We start from the raw sequence: 13,382 nt of genomic DNA, 5'->3' as shown, positions 1-13,382 counted from the left end.
AGAAACTTACAGAATTCATGAACAGAAACCATTTGAAAGCTCAGGCCAAAGACCTGATGAAACAACACCCAAAACACAGTATTTTTGCATAGATGTAAGAATTTTTGCTCTGCATAAAATTTTAAAGTCTCTGAAGTGTCAGCTGATTTATATAATATCTGCGGGAATCAGACACCTAACACTCATGTTTTTTATTGGAGTAACATCTTCTACATAGGAAATCTGATTAATGTATTCTGGGCAACCCTCAGTGAGAGAAAACATAAAAAAAAAAGGTAATTAAATTGAACTTGAGGAAAAAGATACACACAGATATGCTCACTTGCATTTCCATACAGAATTTAGCATTTGAAGGTTCCATATTCAATTTTCAATTTCAGGTTTCTGCTTCTCTTGCAAACAGATTAGCACACACATAAAAATACTGTTCTCAGAAGATAATTTCCAATTAAAGATACAATATCATGACAAATGACATTTAACACATAATCACCATTTTTTTACAAAATGTATTTCACCTTGGTGATCCTTTCAAAATTACCTCAGGTTACAGATTTGAAAGGTAATTGGATTTTATTTGAAAGGATGCGTAGAATGATGTAAGACAGTTCAGTCTCTTAAACGGGAATAGTAAAAATATTGGCAAGAATGGAAGTTTAACATCTAGTATTACAGTCTTCATGAGAATTCAAATATTTTTTCCCCCCAAATCTGGGTTACAGCACCTTTTGATTATTTTTACTCTGACTTCCAATGTCTGCAGAGAACTTCAAAGTATAACTGGAAAATATGTGACAGTGCAATAAACAATAAATGAATGCACCTTAATTTTGCATTACTTACAGTCCATAAGCAGAGTTTACAGCAAGACTGGTAATCTGTTGTGGAGGCTCACCGTCCACCCACACCAACTGAATAACAAGATTTGCTTGGTATCCAGGAGGCATTCGCACAGGTCGAGTCTTAACACTAAGAAGAAGAGGTACAAAACAAGAACAAACAAACAAACTGGGCCATGAATAACAACCCCTGAGAAAATACTAGTGAAGCAGAATCCTCTAATAAGTTCAGAGCAGTACCCATGCTTGCAGCATATTGTGCAAATACTTGTACATTGAGACTAGGCATTTTCACTAGACATTCCAGAACAGGAATGTTTTGGACGAATTTTAGGCTTTGACTTTAATTTCTGTCGTAGAAACAAATTTGAAAATTTCAACATTCCCTAAAGGAGAGACTCTGGAGAAAATACAGGTGAGATAAGCACTTGGGGTCAATAAAAATAAGTTTTGCTTCATCATTTTGTTTTCATTTTCCTTTTCATGATTATTTTCTTGTACTATATAATGTACACTTAAAAATTGGCAGGAACTTGCATGGAAAACATAAAATACTTTCTTCTGAAAAATCTCAAATGGGACATTTCTGCGTTGTTGGAAGTTTCTTGCTCTGAGGTAAGGCAAGAGAAGACAGATGAGATGTGCCTTTCCATAGTGCACCTCACCATTGCATAACCAAAACTTCTGGACTTGACAATTCTATTTGTCCATCTAGTACAAACAAGTCCTGTTTTCTTGTTATAATTACCTCATACATGATCTAGTCTTAATGAATAAATGTTTCCTATATAAAACCCGGTATAAATATTAGCACCTCTTCATATTTTCTTATGGCAAATTCAGTGACTTGCAAAGCAGATAGTGAAAGTGTACACTGAGAAGGGTTTAAGAACTGAACATTTTTGTATGCCTGTGTTGTTTATGATCTTGACTTATAGAACTCAGTGATACACTGAAAGAAGATACTGTGCAAGAACAGCAACACTTTGAGATGCGTTATTCATTAGTACATTCACACTGTAGGCAGTAATTTAGAAATAAAGCCCACTAGCCAGTGACTATTTATGATAGCTGTAAATACTGAGAGTGAATATATTGCACCCTTCTGCACACAGTCATAATAGGGCAGTCTACCACATATTATCTTCTACCCCCGTGAAAAATAGTACCCAAAGAAACAGAATCAGGAAAGGAAAGAGAGTAGCTAGTCAATTTGACATTGACAACAACACTCTGAAAAATTATTTTTATTTTTTTGCCAAAATGATTGGCAAATAATATTTTTTTTCTGCTGTAAGTGCATCTCTACACATAGCCATACTGTAAATAACTAAAACTGTACTATCCTATGTACTGGATTGTAGAGATGACATCTTTGATGACTGCTGATCTCCTGAACATGACTAAGATGTGACTTAGCAAGCTTTCCAAGCATTCCTGGCCCATGCACCTGAAAAGATGGTGGATCAGACTGGAAAAACAACAACTAATTTCTACTAAGAAGTATGTATGTAAGCACTTTTCTCAAGAGGGAATGTTCAGGCTTCTCATTCAACAACCATGTCTATTGGTTTTTAATTTGTTCAACTGAATGCATCTGGTGGGATAGACGCCTTAGTGGCAAATTTGGCTGTTGGCAATCTATCACACTTGGAAAAGTGAAAATAGATGCAGAAAACTGAAATAAAGCAACTACAAAATGGTAATATGGCAAAAGTTGGCAGGAGAACCAGACAACTGATGTAGCACAACTGAAAATGTACAAAGCAAACTGTGTTCTAATTCTAACAGGAATTATGAAGAAGAGGGGACTGCACAACACTCCTCACACTTTTGAGGCTTCCCCCGAGGTGCCCCTAGCTTGACTGTGTGGCTTGGGGGTGCCCTAGGTGCAGCCAGCTGGGACAGGCTGTGTCTGACATGGGGCCACCCCAGGGCCACCCGCTGCCAGCACCTGTGTAGTCCCAAAGCTAGGAAGATGGACAACACCTACGAACAACACCTGGGCATGGACACCCAATAAAATATCTCTGACAACCATTTTTTTTCAAAATACATTCACATGGGGTCCTCAATTGTTTAACCATCAGTAACATAGTTTATGCTTTACTGCTTATATTATTAATTTAAAGGGTTCATTAACCTTGCCAACCTTTCCCTCATTTACTTTTTAATATGAAAAGTATTCCTCATCTATCTTTCTAAATTAATTTCCTTAACATTGGAGTGATAGACTACTTTTTTTCTCTGGTCTGTAGCATTGTTCAGACCTTACATATCCATTTCTCTAAAGCAATAATCAGTCACTTGGCTCAGACCCTGTTATAGGAAAGACAGCACTGCACAGTTTAGTAAGCAGGACGCTTGTTCCCTTCCTCATTTTCCTCCCTCCTTATCATCCAGGACCAGCTGTGGGAGCAGATCTGCAGGCAAGGGGTCTGGATTACCACCCCTCCCTGCCTCCACTCAAGGCTGCTGCAGTCATAAGAGGAAAAGAAAAGCACTCAACAGCACTAGTGTTGACCAAAACTGGAAGGGATGAATAGCACCTTATCTGCCCAGCTGGAGAGAAAAAAGTAACCACTTTAATTGTTTTATATCAGGAGCTTTGTTAATACCATGGTTGGACAGACATGCAAACAAAGAAGAATGCCAAAAAGTATGCCAAAGAAATCCTGGGAGCCAAAAAATGGTGCTGACAGTAGTGAGATAAGACTTTCTGAGGTGTGGGTTGACCTAGCCATAATGAGCACTTGCTGCAGTGTCATTACATTAGATACCATGTTGGAACTAATAACACTGTTCTGTCAAGCATGAAGAGATGAAGCAGCAGAAACAGGAGCTGGGGCAAGCATTGAAGGAGCTGAACAGTTTATTACTAGGTGTGCAATGTCTTTCACAACCATCTACAATTTTCCCAGGTTCTGCAGCCTCCTCAAATTTCATAGTCCTATCAGAGCATATCTAGTATACCTGTGAGTACAGGATCACATATCTGGCTATCATAGCAGAATATATGCAGCATTTCAGGAGGAGGAAGAAGACCTTCATTGGGATTTCCAAAACATAACCATCTGCTGTCCTTTTCATGACCATGACCTGCTCCTGTATTTTCTTCCTCTCTGATCGCATGAGTATTTAAATTATGTGGCAAGGTTTTGGTACCAGAGGATGGAGGGGCCACAGTGGTGGCCTCTATGAGAAGAGGCCAGAGCAGAGATTGCCCTGCAGCCTGTGGAGACCATGGTAGAGCAGGTATTTCCCTGCAGCCCATGGAGAGGGCCACACAAGAGCAAATCTCCACGATACAAGAGCAGGTCTCCATATTGCAGCCCATGGAGGACCACACAGTGGAGCAGGTGAAATGCCACTGAGGTAAATGAAGCCCTGGATTACCCAGGAGTATTGGTGGTGAGAACAAAGGGTTGTATATCTGGGAACCCAAGCTGCTAAGGGAGAGGGGCACTTTTTAGTCCTGGGGAAAACTGAAACTAAAAAGAACAGTTGTATATGATGAAGATTTATTTTTTTTAAAGCACTTTACAGTGTTTACTGTAAATACGCAGAAACGGAGTATTTTATACAAATAGTCCTCCAGAATGCCTCCTGTGATGTGGCCCTTGCATATCTTATGGCTGTAGATAAACCTTTAGGAGGTAGGCTAGTGGTGGTGTTTCCATCTTGCACCTGATTCTCTGTTTTCTCTCATTAGATCCTGCCCTTAGAATTTTTATAAGAGATGTAAAACAGATGAGATACAAGAAGCAAGACTTAAGTCTATTGCCCTTTCAGCTGAGTAGACATACTTTCCATCCCTATTTCCCAATGGGTAACTGATAAAGTGGGGGAACACAGGAGTGAAGTACTCTGTTACCGTGAGTTTCAACAGATATCTAAGACAATGCAATGTGTTTATTCTTTTCCCCTCCTAAACGCACTACCACAAGACTGACAATGGCTGCAGAATTAATTCTGAACTTCTCAAATATGTTTTTCTTACTATTTTTCCAATATGTTCTTAATAACATACTGAAAAACTCAGACAACTTGAAATGCCTTCAAAGTTTTCTTTCACAGTTTTTACCTAATTTTTTTTACCTAATTTTTTTTTAGCAAAAAGCAAACACCTTATTCTGCATACTCTCCACTACAAATATGAGGATCTTCTTTGGTAATCTGGGTGTTATTTCACAGGCATTTTCTTCAAGCACTGAATTAGTTTTAGTAGGGTTAAAGACCATAAGACTGGAGTAAAATAGTTTCAGATATAATTCAGTTTTTCATTCCCATGTTCGTATGACACTGTCAATCTTTATGCATGTTTGAGTCATTCTCCTGGCTTCACCAACCATCTTGCTTGACCAATACTGTTGATAGTTAGCTCTAAATGGTTTTGGTTTTGCTTTTTTGGAAGTGTTTATACTATGAGTGTAAGTAAGCTGGAGGAGTATTCACAGAAGGAATGTCAATATTTAGTGATTTCCTTGAAATTTTCTTGTTATGCTACTTGGAAGTTCATTGGTGCAAAGTTTTGGGTTTTAGTTTTCTTCATGAGATAATCACAGTCAGATCTTTGTCATTTTGAAGCTACTTGTCAAAATCCCTGACTGTCTTAATTTTGAGATGATACTAAAAGTCTGGGAACATTGACATACCTTCTGGGAACAACTATTTAATGACAGTATATGCATAAAAAATGTTTTACCTGGATAATTGATCACAAGTATATCAGTTTTCTTATGCTATTTGGCATATTTGATTATTTAATCTTCTGAAATAAGCAAGAAGAGTATTTCCACATTGTTACTCGTCTCTCTTGGTAACATTTACTTCTGATTTCAGAAAAATACTAAGTTTTCATTACTTTAGACCCTTCATTCAGTTGCCTTCTAGTACTTATTTCCAGACACAAACATTCAGATACTGAATTCTGACTAGTAAAAAATTATGTAGTGTGGAGTGCTGTAATGAGTTTGAGAAGGAGATATGAAACACAACAGAGCCAAGGTTAAATGCTAGTCTGTATATAAATTTCTATGTGGATTAGCAATATAATTCAAGTTGTGCAACTACCCGCCATGTGTAGGTGGCTGCAGCTTTACAATATCAACTGTATATTAGACTCTGTACTGTTACTCACCTTATTAACTTGCATATAAAATCAATAGCATCATCCAGGACTCTATTGGGTTTTCTGCATTTCCAGTACTACTTTCATCTTATCATCATGTCCTGCTTAGAACATAAGTTATTCAAAAGAAAAATATGGGTTTGGATTGGGGGAATAGTAGGGATATTTGTATGCCTTTTCCTGTTGAAAACGGTGTGAGTGTACACAGCATACTTTCATATAAATGTTAGAGGGGGTATGCCAGCAATTCTCATGGTGAACACTAGAGATCACTTCTCTAACAAAATATGTTTCGATTTACTTTGGGCAAAATGGGGCAAAAATCTGTTGGCTGCTTAATATGAGATTGTATGGAGTTTAGCAAACTTCCAAAAATGAACTATCAGAACATCTCCAAATTTATTACAGCCTTGCTTTCTTCCAAATCAGCAATGCTTCCCCTCTCCTAACTGAGTCAAATAAGAATCCCTTAAGGGAAAATCTTATTCACTGAAACAATCAATTGCATTCTTACTGATTTCAATGGCACAAAAAGTTTTCCCATTGAGATTTTTTTAATAACACCTCTCTGCCTCTTCTATTGATTTTAATGGTTTACATTAATCATTAAACTTATGTCTGAGATTCAGCTGCTAGACTGAATGAGGTGGACAAATGAACAGGATGCCAAAAGCTACTGTCAATTATGCATGAGCAATGTCACAATATTGCTTTTAAACGTTAATGCTATTTTTCAGGAGCACAACAGACTGAAATATCTGCAAAGTAAGGAATGTTCATGTAAACTGCTTTTGAAGTAATTGAGGCATTAAAATATTTAATAATAATTAGACTGAAATAATAATGAATTCACTGAGAGGAATCATTATTAACTGTGCACTGTAATTCCTGTGAAATCATGTTTTATGGAGTTTTGTACAGAATTCTGTTTTGAAACTCTTTAAGCCTATAATTTATCTGCCTTATTAGTAAGACATATTATTCTACTCCAAACAATAGCAACGTGTACTGTAGCAGACAACAGTTTGCTTCTTCCTAAAGGTTAAACACCTATATACTTCCACATAGTGCAACTGATTCAAAACATTTAAGATTGTTTGGTGGGTATGAACACGGCTTCCTCCCCCAACATGTCATAAAATATACATACTTCTTTCACAGAGGATTATTTTACTATTATACTAATTAATCAAGGACCAAAAGCTTTGCACATGATCGTTTTATGGAAGTATCTTTGTGAACTACAAAAAAAAAAAAGTTCCTCAAAAATTCATTGATCTATTCTGTAGTGCTTGTATTCCACTCAAAACTGGATGTGAGATGAAGATTTACTCATAGATCATACTGGAAAATTACACTCAAACTTTAACTGTAACAGTTTGTCTTCTCCATAACTTAATTCCAGCTATTTAAAGTCCATTGTTAATTATTTTGCCTTAATTCTTTTGTTTGTTTAAAATTCTGGTTTCTTTTCATTGTGTCATATGCGTCATATGATATGTCACATACATATAATTAACTTCCTTTTCTTGAATCACTAATACACCTGATACAAATACTTTTTAGAAAGATAAATATTTGAATGATGGCATAGACTTACCTAAGACATGGGATACTGTCCTTCATCATTCCTTCACATGCTACAGTGTTGGTACTGCCTGAAAGGCTCTTTAAAGAAGGAAGCTGGGAAGAGGCATCTGGAAACTGGGGAATTATTTCTGGTTCAGGAGTAATGATATCTTCTACTTCATACTGAAGTCGTACCTCTAGTGACTTAAATAAATAAAAAGCTAAGTCACAATTTAATAAAGAAAGCTGCTGGAAGTTTTATTACTTTCAAATAAATATCAGTAAATCTTATTTTCTTAAAAACAAACAAACAAACAAGCAAAAAACAACAAAACATTTATCATCATCATGTGCAAGCAAAGAATACTGTCATTTGTTATTTATACAGCCTAACAGCCTAACATCACATAGGAACTTGGAGAATTAATTAGGTATATTCTTCCAGTGCTGACTTTGATCCAAGCCTTTTCTTATAAGTGAAAGGAAAGATTACAGCTTTCCAGGACTTAGTCTGAAAAGACATATTAATTACTCACTCCCAAATAAACAATATTTCAGCATAAGAAGGCATCATTAAGGATCAATTTTATGAAAATTTTCTATTGTCCATTTTATTTTCTTCCTAAGCCAATTAATTAAATTATCATCAACTCTTTCTCTGTATTGCTAGTACAACAGTCTCTACAAGACAGGTTTTAGCCAGTCTGCAGAAGCTGAACAGTGTGAGTAGTACTGGTCCATGAACTCCATCTGTCCATATGTGGGTGTCAGGAAATCAGAGGTAACAGCACAGAGTTCCATATTCCTTAGACTGCACATGAGCTTGGCAGATTCTAGAATGCAAAATCTAAACAACTTAAGTTTCAACCTCTGGATAGGGAAAAGGAGACCAACCAAGCTTAACCATCCTTCAATTCTTTCCACTAATTCAGGAAATTTTAACTGAAGGAATTTCAAAACAGGGGAAACTGGGCAGGGAACTCAAATCTATATAAGTAATCATCTAAAAAATGAAATCATGATAAATATCGGGTAATTCTTGGATAATTTGTGAGGTAGAAAGGAGAACTCTAGAAAACAAAACAAAACAAACAAAAAAAGTACAGCACTCTAAGAGTTAAGGTCTTGGGAATACTAGCTAAATAGTAATTTCAGTGCTGGTTTCTTGAAGTGATCAGAAGCAATTATAGATGTAGATCTCCTTCTTAGTAGTTTCTCACCGAGACATCATCTTCACCAAAATCAAGATGGCAGCACAAAGAAGCTATCTAATTTGTATGAAAATCAGGAGATAAGGATCAGTACACTGAAGATGTGCCTATTTCTCAACCATTATGCTGTAACATTTCAGAAAAAAGTGATTTTGCTTGATCAGAAGAGAAAGTGTCCTTTCTCAAATTTTCACTTTTGTTTCCTCCAAGCAAAATCTATACATTTTTTTTTTTTTGCCTGAATCAGCTTAGAAGCCTACGGACAACATTTGCTTTGAAAGAGTGAAATATCGAGTTCAGGAAAATCTAATCTTCTGGAAGTAATTGCTGCTGTCTGAAACGATTTATAATGCCGTTTAATGTTTACGAGGGAAGGGAGTATGGGAAGAGCATGTTCTTCTGCTGACCATGTTAGAAGTGCCTAATTCTTCTCTGGATATTTTTCTTTGTGTCTTCCTTTTTCTACTAAACTTCATTTTGTTATGTTCTATCACCCACTTACACATAGAAGGAAAAATGGTGGCACCAATTTATTTTGACACACTGTAGAGATCTTTTTTTGATAACTGAATCAATATGTTAATTGATTTTCCTTTCTATGGTCAAACTACTGCAAACTTATTTTGTATCATTCCTCTCAAGAGCTTTACAGAGGAATCATAGACTGATCACTGAGAAAGTGATCTTGTTTAATATATACCTAGATATCTTTCCTGGACTGGATGGAATGGATTCAGATAATAAAACAGCAACAAATGCTTTTCACATAACTATATGGCAATGACTCGAAGGTTGGATATAAAGCAGACTTTGAGTTACGTGCATACTACTTGTCTCCAGAATCTGACATGGAATGACACAAATAACACTTATATTCATGAAGTCCCAGGCACAGCCTGTGCCTTAAGGCATGTTCAGCAGTGGACTTCCCTGCTACATGGAGGAACCTCAGAGTAGCCTCCGTGCTTCCCATTCATCATAGCAATGATGTTACAAGACTGATGGCTGTCAAACATGGTGTCTATTAAAATGCTGGGATTTGTAGATGGAACTCAAGCTATGTTCAGGCTGGTTGCTACAGACACTAAGTGCTAGAACTTGGGCTCACCTCACGCAGCAAAGTCCTGAGGCTGGCCAACCCAGTCTGAATATAGACAATGCTAGGCGAGCTAAAGTCAGGTATGTATTCCAACAAAAACTCCTGTACTTTTTGTTAAAAAACAAGCAAACAAACAAACAAACAAAAACAACAGGAAAACCAAAACAACAAAAACACCACTTAGGAATGAAGACTTGAATGCTTGCAACAAAAATGGTGAAACAAGAGATGAGGCTCATCTCTGGGATCCGCAAAATCTAGGAGAACTCATTGATTACGCCAAAAAATATTAGATGATATTAAAACAACTCTTCACAGAACAATTCCTTATATAAACGTTTCTTAAGTACAGATGAAATCTGAGAAACTGTTAAATTGCACACATTATTGTATTTTAGAACACACCGGGTCTGCTGCAACTCAGCTTAAAATCTAAAAGACATGAAAATAAAGAAAATAAATGTTAGGTAATAAAAGATAAGGTGCATTTGCTGTGAAATAGTATACGAACATTGAAATGTAATGATTTTAGCAGCATTATGTGTGAGCTGGTCAATAAGGTGAAATTATTGTTCATTAGCTTAAAAACCTTCCTGAAAGGATGCCTCAAGCTAGCTTAAAAATTGCCTCTGGTGAAAAAACGAGAGGAAAAAAGCAGAACAACTACTGGTAATGAATCTCTTTACCAACTGGCACATGATTACAGGCCAAAAGTGGCACAGATGTTTTTGCCACACTAGAACTATAGACTTTCTAAAGGACATTAAAATAGTGTGAAAAGGAAAACTTTTGTCAGGGAAGGTGTAAATGGAATGGAATGTTTGGGCCAGCCATGGGGATTTTTTGAGAGCCAGCAGACATGAAGAAAGACCTGCTGGAAAGAGTGTGTCTGGAAGTTGCGGACTATTCTCCAGAGTCAGAAACTGGCAAGCCAGAAGGAAAGGCAGTCATGTTTAGATTGGCTTTCTCTTAAGAGTTGTCTGCCGTTAAGTATTTTAGACTAAAGAAAGATTGTTTTTCATTTTAAGTGCCATTGAGCCACACTCTTAGAAGTGGTTGTGGCTCCTGTGAAGAAATGCAGTTTTAAACAAAAGTCTGACATGCTGCAGAATGATAAGTACAAGATGACTGCAGTGCAGTTAAAAGAGCATGAACTGTATGATTCTACCTGAAATGAAGTGACTGCATAAGACCTAAAGACAGAAAAAAGGAATATTTGAATAACACTGAGGATCATGATGCTTAATAAAATAACAACTACTTAGCCATAAATCACCTAGCATTTCAAATAGTGTCTATTTTGGAGGAAACAAAGTCAGTCTAAGTCAGAAAAAAAATAAACTCTCATAATTTTGTTAAAGTCAGTGATAATTTTCAGTTCCCTTTCATGACAAATAATATGAACATAAATTGAAGATACTAAATACTTAATTTAAGAAGAGCAATATTGTCTGATAAAACATACATCCATCAGTATTTTAGAGAAGGCAAGTATGACAGAGATTTAATGTGATCAGAGTCTTAAAAGCAAACTACATCTGAAATCCATCCTGAATTTTACTATTAAAGTGAAAAAGAAGAGAGTTGGATAGCAAAAACTCATGTTTTTATTACCAGCTTAAGTATGAGCAAGATTTCCCTCAAAATTTTAAAAATTGAATGTTCCTAAACCTATGTTTACTGAGCTTGATCTTATTTTTTTCAAGTATATGAGTACAGAAAGCACTTTGATTCAGAAATGTTGTTCTTTTATAAAGGATTATGAATGACTTACTGCAATTTCTGTATTTACTTCATGTTTGCTGAATCTGTAAACAACCACATATGCAGAAACTCCTGCCACACAAAAAATTCGGCTTTCAGGACACCAGTACATCATCTGAACAGCAAAAGGGTCTTCTTCCACAATCTCAGCTGTTGCTTTTCCTTCTCCCAACTTTTGTTTTTCAAAGACCTTTGATGTTTTTAATTTGTACAACATCTGTAGAGTAACTGGAATATATTAAAACATATAAAAATACTGATTAACAATAAGCAAATCAGTTATAAAATTCTTCAGTTCGCATTTTCTTTTCAGTTGTGGCATAACAAAGAATCATGTGAAGGCCTAAGAAGAGAAAAAGATGGGCATTATATTCTGATATGCAGTATCGGTAGGACACGTATTTGATATTTACAAAATGTGTATTTGTCTGTGAAATACTTCTTAGTACTTTCTGAGGCAAGATTATACTCAGTGTTAAAAAGAGGTTCTGGTGCTACTGCTATTTTCCTGATGAGATGAGAAACTAACATTTCCTTGTCTTGCTAGAAAGTAAAGTGTAAGAGGCATATTAAGAGAAAAAAAAGGAAAATATTCTGGGCAACACAAAGACTTTCTGTAAGAACAGGAGTTCTAAAATTCTTTGAATTTCCTGACTAATAAGTATATCTGTATTTATACCTGCATATAAAAACGTAATATCCAGAAACTTTGGTCAAGAGTACAACTACAGCACTGTGAATTTTGGAGGCAACAGAGGAATTGTAATTAGCCCCATTTTGCTTTATTGACTTTCCCCTTTGCTGTGTTTTTTACTACTTTTACATTAATTTACCAGTGTCATTAATCAATCACTGCATAAGGTCAGAAAAAGTCAGTCAGGCCCAGCACCTATTAGGGTGTGTATTTACATAAAGGTAAAGCTGCTATGCATGTTACTGTAATTATGCTAGATCAGTCCAGCTACCCTGTGTAACAAGCAATGAAAAGATGAAGAGTGGTGTTTTAGTTATGTAATCAGATGACAACAGAATTATTATTATTATATTTTTTTTTGCAGTTTAAGTATATTCCAAATTTTCACGAATTGCAGCAATTACTTCTGTAATGAATTCATCATTCTTCTGTGTTTTGCGGAGGTGGGAGAGGGGTCAGGATGCCCTTAGTCTCAGCATCAAATCCAGAGAGTCACTTTGAATCAGGCATCTTGGGCCTACCCATACTAGGACTTGAAGAATTACAGAGTCATAGGACACAAGTACGAGGCAAGACTATGCCTTATGCATCTGTGAATTACTGGGCACCACTTGCACATGGGCAAGTAAGAGATGGCTTTTGAGATAAACTAGGGAAGATAAACTTGGGAAACTGCTTCAGTGGCTTAGCAATTGCCTGTCTCCCACAAATCTGTGTTTTCAGATGCAAAATTATACAATTAAAATAAGTCTAAAAGCAAAGTATTTTGTGCCTTCCAGTACAAGTAGGATATTATGTTTGACAAGAATTCTCAAATTAAATTTGAACTCTTATAAAAATTAAGTCTGTGTAAATAGTAGAACTTTGTAATAATTAAAACCTTGTAAATAGTAAGTACCAAGTATAGTACCAGTAATGCTGTATGTGTTCTGAAAAGCAGGACTAAGACCAGGACATCAGAGATGCACTGAGAGTCCTATTACTGTTAAAGCAATGCATGAATATTCATGATCGTCGAAGCTTTTACCTCCAAGGCCAATTCCTGTTGCAGCAACTGATTAGCGGTTTATGTTTA

At 36.2% G+C, this 13,382-nt stretch overlaps 1 protein-coding gene across 10 annotated transcripts in view; it reads right to left on the bottom strand.

Moving 5' to 3' along the window:
* The window catches only part of STXBP5L (syntaxin binding protein 5 like), a 203,018-nt gene that overhangs the window by 58,151 nt on the left and 131,485 nt on the right, over positions 1–13,382 (bottom strand). For all 10 annotated transcript variants that reach the window (XM_040571976.1, XM_040571997.1, XM_040571986.1 and 7 more), the window contains 3 exons: positions 11,624–11,841; positions 7,571–7,743; positions 844–969 (listed from right to left, as the gene is read on the bottom strand). In XM_040571976.1, the coding sequence (XP_040427910.1) occupies positions 844–969; positions 7,571–7,743; positions 11,624–11,841 (517 nt within the window). The remainder of the gene's footprint in view (positions 1–843; positions 970–7,570; positions 7,744–11,623; positions 11,842–13,382) is intronic.

The sequence above is a fragment of the Cygnus olor genome, chromosome 1, assembly GCF_009769625.2.
Source record: "Cygnus olor isolate bCygOlo1 chromosome 1, bCygOlo1.pri.v2, whole genome shotgun sequence".
NCBI classification, from domain to species: Eukaryota; Metazoa; Chordata; class Aves; order Anseriformes; family Anatidae; genus Cygnus; species Cygnus olor.
The sequence above is the reverse complement of the archived record's forward strand: the minus strand, read 5'-3'. Positions and strand labels throughout refer to the sequence as shown.